Source organism: Alosa alosa, chromosome 12 (assembly GCF_017589495.1).
Source record: "Alosa alosa isolate M-15738 ecotype Scorff River chromosome 12, AALO_Geno_1.1, whole genome shotgun sequence".
Classification (NCBI taxonomy): Eukaryota; Metazoa; Chordata; class Actinopteri; order Clupeiformes; family Clupeidae; genus Alosa; species Alosa alosa.
Genome location: NC_063200.1, coordinates 14,388,573 through 14,403,572, shown reverse-complemented (window position 1 = coordinate 14,403,572; position 15,000 = coordinate 14,388,573). Strand labels below are relative to the sequence as shown.

The window sequence follows — 15,000 nt, the reverse complement described above, 5'->3', positions numbered from 1 at the left end:
CACACAGCATCCACACACACACACACACACACACACACACAGAGATACAAGGCAAACGCACACTCACACTTTGAGTTTGCTTTGTGAAGCTCCAGTGGTTTGCAGACAGCTCCCTCCCTAGAGTGAGCTCTAAGCTAGCTGAGATGGAGAGAGAGAGATCCTAGAGTGAGCTCTAAGTTAGGTGGAGAGAGGGAGGGAGGGAGTAGAGAGGTAGAGGGAGAGAAAGATCCTAGAGTGAGCTCTAAGCTAGCTAGAGAGAGAGAGAGAGAGAAAGAGATAATGAATGAGGAGAGCGGTAGAGAGAGAGAGAGATCTTAGAGTGAGCTCTAAATAAGCTAGCTGAGATGGAGAGGGAGGGAGTTGGCCAAAAGAGTGTGGAATATTGAGCCGTCGTCTCTGGCTGCATCTGCAGCACAGTGGGTGTGTCTGGGATTATTAAGATGTTGTCGAGTGTGTGTGTGTGTGTGTGTGTGAGTGTGATTTATGGAAATTCTTGCCAAGTGACTATTGTCCATTTCTGGCTAGGCTGTGTGTTATTAGAACGGCCAGCATTGCTGATCGCTGCAGAGGGAGTCTCTCTCTCTCTCTCTCTCTCTCTCTCTCTCTCTCTCTCTCTCTATTTGTGTGTGTGTGTGTGTTCTATAAAGAGCCTACTCCTAAGGGCCTCCGACTGGACAGTCATTCCCAGTACTGGTTATTCATGGCTGTGTATGGGCCACACAGGTCATTACTGAGACGTGTGTGTGTGTGTGTATGCGCGTGTCTGTGTGTGTGTATGTGTGTGTGTGTGTGTATGCGCGTATTGCACTCCCACAGTGTGCAGCACTAAAAAGATATTGCATCTCATTGTCTGTAGTTATTGACCTGGTGTGCCTGTCACAGGGGTTGTTAAGAATGCGCTAATGCGTGTGTCTACATGTGTGTGTGTGTGTGTGTGTGTGTGTGTGTGTGTGGCACATGCACGTGTACACACTCATGTTCTCGCTATCTGATGAGTGAATGCCTCCAGCAAGGTTAATGATAATGGAATGTCTATCTCAGTGTGAAACTATGTGTGTGTGTGTTAGTGTGTGCGTTTGTGTGTGTTTGTTTGAGTGTGCTTACCTGTAAAATGAGATATGCATAATAGTCTTGGGTGTGTAATCAGTGAACAGCCTTGCACATAATTAGGAGGTAATTGGTTCGTTATGGAGAGCTAGCCAATTGGCTTGGTTTGGATGGGCTGGCCTGTAAAACACTGGGTTTGAGGGGAGACCAGGGAGAACACTGTGTGGGAGTCTCACACACACACACACACACACACACACACACATGTTATGTGCTTAGTCTTATTTTAGTGTTTTTCTTTGAATATGTATTTCTGTGTGTATGTTTGTTCCGTTGTGCATTGTATATAGTGTGCATAGTGTGCTTAGGGGTGATTAAGCATGAGGCGCTTGCAATGACTAAGGCAGGGACTGAGCCTGTGATTCACTGTACATAGTAAGGTAAGGTAGCCTGGCGGGCCATCCTATATCATTGAAATGTATAGTCGGGAATCGACCCATTCACTTCACTTAATCTAAGGGGCGGGCAGAGAATTGTCTTTCAAACTGCCTAGGCATGCAATAGGCCAGCCTTGACCATATCCCCGTATCCGTCAGCAAAACGGCAAATACATCCTTCTTGAAAAAGGAATGACTTAAGTGCATTGTGTTGCTCAACTTTTAAAGAAAAGCACAAGTCCAACTCCTCCAAGTCGACGTAAGCGCCCGATTCAAACAACGCTCTTAGTTAAGCCATAGCCACCTTCCTTGTTGTTCACCCGTCGTGGGACTGTCATCATCCTGTTAAGCCGCCTTAAGACTCTCTAACAAAATAGAGCTGTGATTGGATGGCGTCCAAGGTCAGTCAATAGAAATTCCTATGGTTTGATACTAGACGTACAGGCTGAGCAAATTAATTTGCCGCCGCTAGGGTGCGTCTAGATTTCTAGGCTAAAGGTAAGGTGCTCTGTGAGGGTGAGTGTCATGGTGATCGTGCAAATTAGTAAGTCCAACAGTACAAGAATAAAGTCTAGAGACCAGCATAAAATAAATATAGACATATAACAGAGTAGGCAAGGTAATATAGAAAAACTATATCAGTGCAAGAATGGGTTGACGTAATAGGGTTACAGCCATTATACAAGTATTGATTATTAAGCATTAAGTATTAAGTATAGATATAAGTGTGACCACAATCCGCTGTGGGATGGAGGGAGGGTTATATTACTGTATGTGCTAATATAGCATGCAAACAGTGAAGCAGTAAGACAGTGGTAAAAAGTGGCTAGTGGACAGACAGTACACAAACATGGAGAGGGTTTAATCACCGTTCCATATCAATGCTTAAGAATGATAACTATAACAACCATAGTAGGACGACGGTTGATTCTGGAAGCAGGCTTCGCAACAATGGAATCAACTGTAAACAAGCTATCGCTATCGCTGTTATAGGGCCAAAGAAAGTTGTAGGCTACAACGAACAAGTCGGCTTCATTCTAAACGGAACCACTTGTTTCCTTTGCATGCTATAAAGGCAAGACTATTGCCTAGAGTGGCTCAACTACAATTTTTTTTTTCCTCAAAATATAATTTGTATGCTCGCTGAAAATATTTTTCTGCGCTCAAATTGCGCTACTGCTCACTCATAAAAGTGAAACAAATGTAACTCCATAGCAACCGGGTGATAAGCGGGATAACGGCCTTCGAGGTGTGTCCTGTTATACAGAATTAATGGACTCGGGCGGAGGCAACTCCCCTCCGCTGCGCGTCAGAGAGTTCTTTGCCTCTCGCCCTCGTCCATTAATTCCGTATAGCAGGACACCTCAGCGGGCGTTATCCCTGTGAGTGTGAGTGTGAGTGTAGTGAGTGTGAGTGTGTGTGTGTGTTTATTGTTGTTTGACTGTTTGAAATACTCCCTGGTATCTGATCATTTTTTTTCCTTGTTGCACTTGCCCACGAGTCAGTGACTGTTTGGGGTTCTTCGTGTGCATGTGTGTGTGTGTGCGTGTGCGCATGTGTGTGTGTGCGTGCGTGTGTGTGTGTGTCTGAATGCATTCCATGACTCAGGCTTTTGTTTTTCTCTCGTTTGATTCATTCCTTTATAGTTTTCTTCCTTCCTGCATTTGTGTTAGCCTCCCCTCTCTTCTTCCATTCCTCACTCTCTCCCTCCCTCCATCTCTCTCTCTCCCTCACTCTCCCTCCCTCCCTCTCTCTCTCTCTCCTCTCCCTCTCTCTCTCTCTCCCTCTCCTCCCTCCCTCTCCCTCCCTCTCCCTCTCTCCCTCTCTCTCTCTCTCTCCCTCTCTCTCTCCTTCCCTGTCTTCCGCAGTGCTCAGTACAAATGACTTCACATAAGCGTGCTGATGTATGTTTAGTCCTTTCTAGTCCACCCCCCTGCCATCTTTCACCCACTCCCTCTCTTTCTCTCTCCTCCTTCTCTCTCTCCCTCTTTCTAGCTGTTTGTGGAAGTCATATGACGCAAAGGTTGGATGATTATTTATCTGTGTGTGTGTGTGTGTGTGTCTGTAGAGCTGATGACTTAATTCCTTAGTCATTTGCTTTTCCCCTTTCTTAGGCGTGTGCGTGTGTGTGTGTGTGATAGCTGCGATATGTGGTCTCTTGTGTGTTGTGGGGGCACAGTAGATCCCACGTGATGAAATGGTAAAGGAGTCTTTTTGTGGATCCTAGTTGATGCCGGCATCTTGTCTTTCAGTGCACTGATGTTGTCTGATGTTCTGGTTTAGTAAATAAACAAGTAAGTAAGTATTCTTATGTTCTCTGTCTCTCTCTCTCTCTCTCTTTCTCTGTGTGTGTGTGTGTGTGTGTGTGTGTGTGTGTGTGTATATGTGTGTGTGCTCACAGATCCCATCTGATGCCGAGGTTGAAGGAGTCTCGCTCCCACGAGTCGTTACTGAGCCCCAGTAGTGCAGTCGAAGCTCTGGACCTCAGCATGGAGGACGAGGTGCTCATCAAACCTGTGCACACCAGCATCCTGGGACAGGACTACTGCTTTGAGGTACACACACAGACACACACACACACACACACACACACACACACACACCTCTCAGCATGAAGGACAAGGTGCTCATCAAACCTGTACATAGCAGCATCCTGGGACAGGACTACTGCTTCGAGGCAAGCACGCACGCACACATGCACGCACGCACCACTTTCACCCTTGAGTGTAATGTCTTATGTCCCTCTCCTCAGGTGACTACATCGACGGGCAGTAAGTGTTTCTCGTGCCGCTCAGCCGCTGAGAGGGACAAGTGGATGGATGGAGGGTGGGGCAGGGCAGTCCCTTTTAAACAAGGTGAGGGGGACACACACACACACACACACACACACACACACACACACAAACAAGGTGAGGGGAGACACACACACACACACACACAAACAAGGTGAGGGGAGACATCGGCTCAGCGCACTAGCACCCAGAGTCATGCGACCAAATTCAGGGGAGCCATTTTTTTTTTTGGAGATCTCATATTAGAGGGGCGGCGAATTTCTCCCCTGAGATGTTAAAATTCTGGCTGCTAAACATACCATTTCAATACAGTTTTGGAGGGACAGAAATACAAAGCAGAACAAGCAGCAACCCCTCCCTGTTTGTAAGTTAATAAAAGAAGAACACATACTGTAGGTTTGCTCAAATTAGGCTCATGTACTCAAATTAGGCTCATTAAAGTGTAAGCTCATTAAAGAAAAAGCATGTTTAGGCGCACATTTACACTTAGGCCTACTACACATGATTTTAAAAACAGTACCATTTGCAGTTGTTTATGATTTGATTGATATGTGACCTAAGAACAATCTTACATTTAAAAGGTGCTGAGGTCTGACTTGTGGTGCTCAGAAATTAAATTATTTTAATCTTAATTCATTTGATGAAGGACTTTGAAAGAAGTTTGTTGGTTTTCAGTGCTGAGTAGGTTAGGTAACACTACATTTTTGAATCCTTTTTACTACTAGTAATATATTTTTTCATTACCATTATGGCAAGCAATAGGCTACCTCATTTTGTAAGTTACCTGCAAATCATGAGCAAGTGACCTGATAACCTAAGTTATGAGCACATGGCCGAGACTATTATACTTTCTTGCCCTCTACATCCGCGGTCATATAGCGATCTCTATTTATATAAAACAACTTTAGGCCTCCTTTTTTGAGCGGGTAGCCTATCCCTTTTTTCAGTACATTAGTTCTTCTTGAGATAATTGAAGAGAACAAGTGGAAAACATCCACTTAAAATCCTTCAATGTTGTACGCAGTAGGCTAACGTTAACGTAATGCTCACAATTCATGGCCAACATCAAATCCATAGTTCTAGCTTTTGATCGCAAGTCAAAATTTCCTGGTTAACCACAAATAATTCCACTACTTTTTTATGTAGCTAGACTACTTACCACTTCAACTCCATTAGCGATTTATGTTTTAAGCTGTAACTGTAACAGTTCAACTGTTCAAAACTTTAGCTAAAACAATAACTGTAACAGTTCAACAAAAGCAAAACGTGCGAGAGCTCAATGCTGGCGTGTGAGTTGTGAGAACATACACGAACCACCAATTTTAGGGAAGGGCTGATGTTGCCGGGTCTTCAACTATTTTGCTTCGGTTTATTACACATCCAGAAGAATACATTTGGATCGTTCTGGAGCTTATTATGGAGCATAATAGGAACAAAGTTATGATCAAAAAAATTATCAGGGAGGAAAATCCGAGGGGGCACGTGCCCCCTTAACTTCAATGGGCATGACGCCACTGCTAGCACCCCCTGGCCACTGACTGATGGACCCCAATACTACAACCTGACCAGTAGGGCTTTAACTAACGACTATTTTCACAGTCGAATAATCTGCCGATTATTTCCGCGATTATTTTTAATATATTAATTGATAAAATGCCAGAAAATGGTGAAAAAATGTTGATCGTTGTTTCCCAAAGCCTTGCCTTGTTTTGTTCACACACCAAAGACTTCTAGTGCACGGTCATAGAGGAGCAGGTAAAGCTGAAGATATTCAAGTTTAAGAAACTACAATCAGAGAATACTGATGTATTGTCCACAACACAAACTGATTAATTGATTATTAAAATAGTTGGCGATTAATTTAATAGTCAACAACTAATCGATTAATCAATTAATTGTTGCAGCCCTACTGGCCACTAACCGGCTCCACATAAGGTCTAGTCTATCAAGAGCTATTACCTCCCATCTGATAATTCAGAGAAGAGGGAGTGGAAGGGTTTGGGGAAAAAGGTTTGAGAGAGGAGGAAAGGATAGAGAGGTTTGCTTGGGGAAAAGGGTTTAAAGAGGGTTTAAGGGTTTAAAAGAGGGTTTGGGGGAGAGGGAGGGTTTAAAGGGTTTGGGGGAGAGGGAGGGTTTAAAGGGTTTAAAGAGAAAAGGGTTCTTGGGGAAGGAGAAAGGGTTTGAAGAAAGTAGAAGAAGGTTTGGGGGGAAGAAGGGTTTAAAAATCAAAGTTTGGGGAAGGAGGGTTTGAAGAGAGGAGAAAGGAAGAGGGTTTGGGGGAGGAGGGTTAAGGTTTGGAAAATCAAAATTTGGGGAAGGGAGGGTTTGGGGGAAGAAAAGTTTTGGGAAGGAGGGGAGGGTTTCAAGGAAGTAAAGATAGATAGATGAGATAGGAAGGAAAGAGAGAGAAATGTCTGGGAAGAGAGGAGCGATTAGTGAAAGAGTAGAGTGGGAAAGAAAGACAAGTTTGGGGAGAGGAGGAGAGAAAGACACATTTGGGGAGAGGAGGAGAGAAAAGTACATTGGGGAAGGGGAGAAAGAACCACATTTGGGAGAGGAGGAGAGAAAAAAAAAGGTTGGGGGAGAGGGAGGAGAGAAAGGTTTAGGGGAGAGGGAGGGTTGAGCAGGGCAGAGGGAAAAGTGTTTTTTAGTCAGCAGCAGCAACCCTCTAGTATATGGTTCAAATCAGGCCAAGGCTGGATAAATGTGTCTTTCCTGTCTCTTTCCCACACACACACACACACACACAGTCTGACAAATTTTCCCACCTTCATCTTTCATGATTTAACAGATGAGGCTCTAATTCTGTTTTAACTAAAGTTTCTCAGCCACCTCCACTCATATCCTCTTTACAGATGGGCTTCAGTACAGGCATCTGTAAGCGCCACACACACACACACACACACACACACACACACACACACACACACACACAGACAGTTTGGACCAGATGTTTGTGTTAGGCTGCTGTCCAAAGCTGATCTATTTATTGTTGATAAGATTTGTGGAACAGTGAACTCCTCAGTCGTCATAACAGCATCTGTGTGATGACTACTGCTCAGACATACACACACACACACACACACACACACACACAAACACACATGCAGACACACACTCACAAACACACACGCAGCATCTGTGTGATGACTAGCGCACAGCTCACCATATCAGTTAGGATGTACACATGCCTGAAGGCTCTCTGATCTATGGAATGCCACACCATATAAACTCCGGATGCTTACCTTATTAGGACAAAACCAGATGATTAAAAAGCCCTTGGAGGAATGACAAAGAATTGAACTTTTAACTAGGCCAAATAAAACGTAATAAAAGACAACCAAGTAAAATGAACATCGTGTAAGAGAGTGAGGAGTCATAGCATGGCATGCACCTCGTCATGCACAATACAAGAAGGCTGGGGGCACTGGACACTGGCAGCTGCAGTGGACCGTGGTGAGGGCATTGAGTGCAAAAATGAAAAAAAGCTGACCTCAGGCCAGTGTGATGACGTCATCTCCCTGAGACGCCACTGATGAGCTCAGAGTGGACTGATCCAATCACCTCCCTGTCTCTGCTGAGCGGTCAGCGTGATGACATCATCTCCTTGAGACACCATTGATGGGAGAGGGTAGTGGAGGGGGCAGGAGGTGGGGGCAGTTATGACTTCCCTCCCTCATAAATCTGCCCCTTATGACCCCGCAAGCAGGACTCTGGTGTCAATCATGGACTTTTATGCTGCTTCATTAAACTTTATTATTATCACCACTGACCCGGTTTCTCTGACACCGGCCACACACACACACACACACACACACACACACAGACAGACAGACAGACAGACAGACAGACAGACAGACAGACAGACAGACAGACAGACAGACAGACAGACAGACAGACAGACAGACACAGAGTTGGCAGGAGGGACAGTGTGTAATGGGAAGTGCAGAGTCATCTGCTCCGACACGGCCAGCGGGGGCTGGGGTCGGACGAAGGCCACTTGTCGCTTCTCTCTGGTCATGCAGATGATGAGCAGCTGAGCACAGGGAAGCTTTTCTCAAAGTAGTCTCTTCTCAAAAACTAGAGCATGTTTTGGTACTTTGAAGAGATGCACAAAAAAAACCTCTGAAAATGCAGAAGTGAACAGAAACCCCAAAACAACCCTCCTTTGTGTAGCATACAGTATCTGTGGTGTTCTCTATTTATAAGACCATGACCTGACTACATCTGGCTGATGAACAACGTAGAACAAGGAGAGAAGACAATGTTTCAATGTTATCAAAAGTTTGCACAGAAAATAACAAGATGCTCGATGGTGCCCTTGAGAGAGTTGGCATATCTGGGTGAAGTGCAGTTCACCTGATTTTTAAAGGTTGTATCAGCAATTTCAGGCCCAAAAAAGGGCCAAACAAAAATGCTCACATTAATCTATTCTTTCCTAACGATCTGCTAGCTGTCTGCCCCATAAGCAGGCCGTCAAAAAACTGCGTCTCTGTAGGCAGCCTACTGTAGGCTCCGAGATCTGTACACAAAAACAATTGCTACCAAGTGGGTTGGCAACCCACTCAAAGGCAAAATAAAGTGTTTCAACCAATAACCGACGAAATGCGCGTTTAGGAGAGTTTTAATTGCACAGGAGGGAGGGGGAGGGAGTAGCGAGCTAGCTCTCTGTTTTGTTTGAACATCAACAGAAGTGACGTATCCCCGCTATCGCTGATACAACCTTTAATCTCTGAATCTTTAAAGGTGTGTTCTTAATCTCATCTCTCTCTCTCTCTCTCTCTCTCTCTCTCTCTCTCTCTCTGTCACTCTTTCTCTCTCCCTTGCTCACACCTCTCGTTGGTCCGTCTCCAGGACAATTGTCGCCGGGTGGAGAACATGCTCCGGCTGTGGATCATCGAGGCCAAGGACCTGCCGGCCAAGAAGAAGTACTTCTGCGAGCTGTGCCTGGACGAGAGCCTCTACGCCCGCACCAGCTGCAAGCTGAAGGCCGACAACGTCTTCTGGGGCGTAGCACTGAAGCCTTCCAACCGCCGTCGGTGAAAGCAGTCATTCACCTCTACAAGGACAGCGACAAGAAGAAGAAGAAGGCCGACAAGAACAACTACGTGGGCCAGGTCTACATCCCTGTCGGCGCGGTCAGTGGACGGCAGTTCGTGGAGAAGTGGTACCCGGTGAGCCTGCCCAATCCGGGGAAGGGCAAGGCGCCGGGGCCGATGATCCGCATCAAGGCACGGTACCAGAGCATGAGCATCCTGCCCATGGAGCTCTATAAGGAGTTTGCGGAGTACACCACCAACAACTACATGCTGCTGTGCTCTGTGCTGGAGCCCGCGCTCAGCGTCAAGAACAAGGAGGAGATGGCCTGCGCACTCGTCCACATCCTACAGAGCACCGGCAAGGCCAAGGTGAGAGCAGCGTGTGTGTGTGTGTGTGTGTGTGTGTGTGTGTGTGTGTGTGTGTGTGTGTCTCATCTGGTCTGCACACTCGTCCACATTCTACAGAGCACCGGCAAGGCCAAGGTGAGAGCAGCGTGTGTGTGTGTGTGCGTGTGTGTGTGTGTGTGTGTGTGTGTGTGTGTGTGTGTGTGTGTGTGTGTGTGTGTGTGTGTGTGTGTGTGTGTGTCATCTGGCCAGGGATAACCCAGACAAACTGATACCTTGAGTTTCTGTACAAAGCACAGGCAATGCTAATGTAAAAGTGATGCTGTGGATAGTGTGTGTGTGTGTGTGTGTGTGTGTGTGTGTGTGTGTGTGCATGCATCGTGCGTAAATTTGGGACTGGAGGGAGGGGAGGGAGTAGCGAGCTAGCTCTCTGTTTGTTTGAACATCAACAGAAGTGACGTATCCCCTTATCGCTGATACAACCTTTAATCTCTGAATCTTTAAAGGTGTGTTCTTAATCTCATCTCTCTCTCTCTCTCTCTCTCTCTCTCTCTCTGTCACTCTTTCTCTCTCCCCTTGCTCACACCTCTCGTTGGTCCGTCTCCAGGACAATTGTCGCCCGGTGGAGAACATGCCCGGCTGTGGATCATCGAGGCCAAGGACCCGCCGCCAAGAAGAAGTACTTCGGCGAAGCTGTGCCTGGGCGAGAGCCTCTCCCGCATTCACCAGCTGCAAGCTGAAGGCCAACGCCTTCTGGGCCAGCACTTCGAAGTTCTCCAACCCGCCCGTGCGCAGCGTCGCCCGTCCACCTCTACAAGGACAGCGACAAGAAGAAGAAGAAGGCCGACAAGAACAACTCGTGGGCCAGGTCTACATCCCTGTCGGGCGCCGGTCAGTGGGCGGCAGTTCGTGGAGAAGTGGTACCGGTGAGCCTGCCCAATCGGGAAGCAAAGCGCCGGGGGCGATGATCCGCATCAAGGCGCGGTACCAGAGCATGAGCATCCTGCCCATGGAGCTCTATAAGGAGTTCGCGGAGTACACCACCAACAACTACATGCTGCTGTGCTCTGTGCTGGAGCCAGCTCAGCGTCAAGAACAAGGAGGAGATGGCTCATGACTTTCGTCCACATCCTACAGAGCACCGGCAAGGCCAAGGTGAGAGCAGTGTGTGTGTGTGTGTGTGTGTGTGTGTGTCACTGTGTGTGTGTGTGTGTGTGTGGTCTGTGTGTCCACATTCTACAGGCACCTGCACACTCGTCCACATTCTACAGTGTGCATTGGCAAGGCATGTGTGTGTGTGTGTGTGTGTGATGTGTGTGTGTGTGTGTGTGTGTGTGTGTGTGTGTGTGTGTGTGTGTGTGTGTGTGTGTGTGTGTGTGTGTGTGTCATCTGGCCAGGGATAACCCAGACAAACTGATACCTTGAGTTTCTGTACAAAGCACAGGCAATGCTAATGTAAAAGTGATGCTGTGGATAGTGTGTGTGTGTGTGTGTGTGTGTGTGTGTGTGTGCATGCATGCGTGCACGTAAATTTGGGACTTTTGTGTGGGCTCAGGATATCAGATCTGCTGATGGCTGTTTTCAGTCTTTTAGCAGGCTGCTGATTTCTGTTTTATGGGGAGTGTGTGCAGTTTGAGAATGCTTAGTTGTGATTACGTATGTTTGTGTGAACCAAAGCAGCTTAAATTAGTTTGTTTCGTGCTATACCAGGGTGTGTGTGTGTGTGTGTGTGTGTGTGTGTGTGTGTGTGTGTGTGTGTGTGTGTGTTTGTGTGTGTGAGATTGCATGTGTGTGTGTGTGCGTGTATGGGCAGCCTACTCTTTTCATCCTGACCTTTGATCTCCATGTGCGTTGTGAAGTACCTGAGGGGTTTGTGAGTGTGAGTGTGTGAGTGTTTGTGAGGTTAGTTTTTGAACGCTATTAAATTTCAAACGCGCTGTAATCCTCTGATCTCTTGCCATGTGAGAGAGAGCGAGAAAGAGAGAGAGAGAGAAAGAGAGAGAGAGAGAGAGTGGAGAGACAGGAAGGCTGAAGCAGGAAGGAGAGAGATGGAGGGAGGGAGGGAGGGAGAGAAAAGGAAGAGAATGCATTAAAAAGAATAATAGACTGCAGAAGTCAAGAGAGATGAGAATATGAGGTCACTGTGTTACGGCTGAACTCAAGACTTCCTCCCTCACTGTGAAAACAACATTATGCCAATATAAAAACAGACACACAAACACACACACACTGATAGAGAGCGTGAGATTTTAGGTTTTAGAAGATGAATGGTTTGGAAAATGTCTACCTGAAAAGTAGCTGAGAACCCCTGAGAGAAGCAAGTTTGTGTGGGTGTGTGTGTGGGTGTGGGTTTGGTCTTTGAGGGTGAGTATCCACATTGCCCAAGTGCAGCTGTGTGTTTATGTGTGTGTGTGAAGCAATAAATAATCTCACTGTGGTCCATCCGCCCATCACACCCACAACACACTCCACTTCCTCTTTCTGTCCAGCAGGGGGCTGGAGCCAGCCATCACCATTGGCTGTTTCTCCCACTTCCTGTCCTATCCCTGTCCTGTGATTGGTTGGGAGGTTGTCAGTGTCTCTCCACAGGGCTGCAGGGGACACAGAGAAGAGATTGTAAACACTGGCACGGCATGACCAAAGATGGTGGGGTCATGTCGCTGGTACACACACACACACACACACACACACAGAACGTTTTTCGGGTGGATTTGTTTAGACTTTGCCTTATATCGGTCGTCTCTGCTTTTCCTCCATTTTGACGAGTGACCGCAATGGAATGTGGCCCGTTATTCAAGCCGTGAACTTCCTGGTTAGCCTTTGTGTGTGTGTGGTGAAATGCTATGTAGCGAGGGGTGAATATGTATGTATGTATGTATGTATGTATGTGTGTTTCAATATGTTTTAGTAGGTATCTGTGTGTGTGTGTGTGTGTGTGTGTGTGTGTGTGTGTGTGTGTGTGTGTGGTGAAATGCTATGTAGCGAGGGGTGAATATGTATGTGTGTTTCAATATGTTTTAGTAGGTGTGTGTGTGTGTGTGTGTGTGCCACCCCTGCACCTCATCCCTTCTTCATGAGCGAGCTGCTGTCTCTTCATTTGCGCTGGCCCTGTTGTGTTTGTTATCAGCGTGTTTTTCCATCTTATCTCTCTCTCGTTCTCCATGACCCTTTTCTCTGCGCTCACTCGCTTATCGAGCGGCACCTTAAAAGCTACCCGAGAACGCTGAGCAGATTGCTATCCCAAGCCTGACGCATTGTGCTTGCTCTCTCTCACACACTCACACACACCCATGCTGTCTCTCTCTCTCTCTCCCTCTCCCTCTCCCTCTCCCTCTCCCTCTCCCTCTCCCTCCCTCTCTCTCTCTCTCTCTCTCTCTCTTTCTCTTGGTTGGCTGATATCAGACATTAGCTGGAGTCACAGAGCTTTAGCTTATTGCAAAAAGAGCAGGAAAGCTACTGTAACAAATAGGAAAAGGGTGCACGCGCTCACACACACACACAGTCATATACTGTAGATACACACACACACATACTTCTCCTTGTCGTTGTACTCCCCTAAGAATCAGTGTGTGTATGTGTGTGTGTGAGAGAGACATTAATTAGAGCTGATTAATTACCCCGCTCCCCTGAAGTTACCCCTGGGGCTGGGGCTGTTACAAAACCCCCCCACAAGCAGGGCAGAATGGACACAGCTTGGGCTAGTAGTTGGACAGTATCATTTGTGTGTGTGTCAGTGTCAGGAGTTGTTGGCCATTGGGTTGAGTGTGAATTAAGTGTTGGTTGCATATGAGCTTGCTTGCTCACACACACACACACACACACACACACACACACACACACACACACTGAGAGGGGGATGGAGAGAGAGAGGCCTTTGCTCTCCTCCTCCTCCCCGGAGGTTTATCTGTTGGCCAGAGTTGGGGAGGCGTTGATTAGTTAGTGTGTCCACTGAAACAAATCTATGTGTGTGTGTGTGTGTGAGTCTATGTGTGTGTGTGTGTGTGTGTGTGTGCGTGGGAGCAGCTTGTCCTCAAGCCCTCGTTAGCCAATAATGAGGAGGTATTGCAGCCTAGCGTGGCATAGAGGCAAAGCGCACGCACACACACACACACACACACACACACACACACACACACACACACACACACACACACACACACACACATATGCACACACACACACACATATGCACACACACACAGCTATATAGACGCCCCAAAACTCACAACACAGAATCCTGGACCAGAACTCAAATCACAGAGCTCAGAACACAGAACCTAGGCCCAGGACACAGAACATCGATCTTTGGCCAAAACTTATGCTGCTTTCGAGATGTCTCGTAAATCATCGTACACTCACCCGTACAACATGTACCAATGAGTGGCTTTAGGAACGCCTTTCTCTCGAGCCACGAGGGGCATTAGCAGGAGGCTAGTCATTGTTATTGTTTTGTGCTACATGTAGCCTCTAGCTAAACGGCTGGAAAACAAATTGTTACATTGTATTGCAGGCACAGCAAGACCGTGCAATGCATGAATTGGTGACCGGATTGAAGCAGCAATGTAATCTAGTGTGTAAGAGCATTACATCAACTTTAACATGAGCAACACAATACATATGCAAAAAAAATAAATGTCATCTCATCTCAACTATGGGCGCAGCCATGTTTGTTGTAAGGTCGTCGTCCACCCACCTCGCCCTCAAATTACTCTGAGGGTAAAGTGGGCGTGCCTGTCCAAAATGCCGCAAGAAAGCTGGGTAATTTACACTTTCCAACTCGGGCGGCGGATTTACGAGACCTCTCGAAAGCAGCATTAACACCGGTCCAAAGTAATACTACAGAGTAGTAAAACACTACAAGTCCAACTACACTACTATGAGTCCAACTACACTACTATGAGTCCAACTACACTACTATGAGTCCAACTACACTACTATGAGTCCAACTACACTACTATGAGTCTAACTACACTACTATGAGTCTAACTACACTACTACGAGTATAACTACACTACCGGTACTACGAGTATAACTACACTACTATGAGTCTAACTACACTACTATGAGTATAACTACACTACTATGAGTATAACTACACTACTATGAGTATAACTACACTACTACGAGTATAACTACACAACTACGAGTATAACTATGAGTACAACTACACTACTACGAGTATAACTACACTACTGGTACTATGAGTATAACTATGCTACTACGAGTATAACTACACTACTATGAGTATAAATAGATCTAAAGTAATGTGTGTGCACTGCAGCGTGTTGCGCAGTCAAGAGCCCAGTGTTAGCTTAGCCTGGTTTTGCCAACACTGACCTT

At 46.5% G+C, this 15,000-nt stretch overlaps 1 protein-coding gene across 1 annotated transcript in view; it reads left to right on the top strand.

Annotated features, from left to right (window-relative positions):
- dab2ipb (DAB2 interacting protein b) overlaps positions 1–15,000 on the top strand; it is a 230,284-nt gene that overhangs the window by 185,429 nt on the left and 29,855 nt on the right. Inside the window, 5 exon segments of the mRNA XM_048259739.1 lie at positions 3,886–4,039; positions 4,237–4,323; positions 5,699–5,713; positions 9,131–9,292; positions 9,295–9,684. Coding sequence (XP_048115696.1) covers positions 3,886–4,039; positions 4,237–4,323; positions 5,699–5,713; positions 9,131–9,292; positions 9,295–9,684 — 808 coding nt within the window.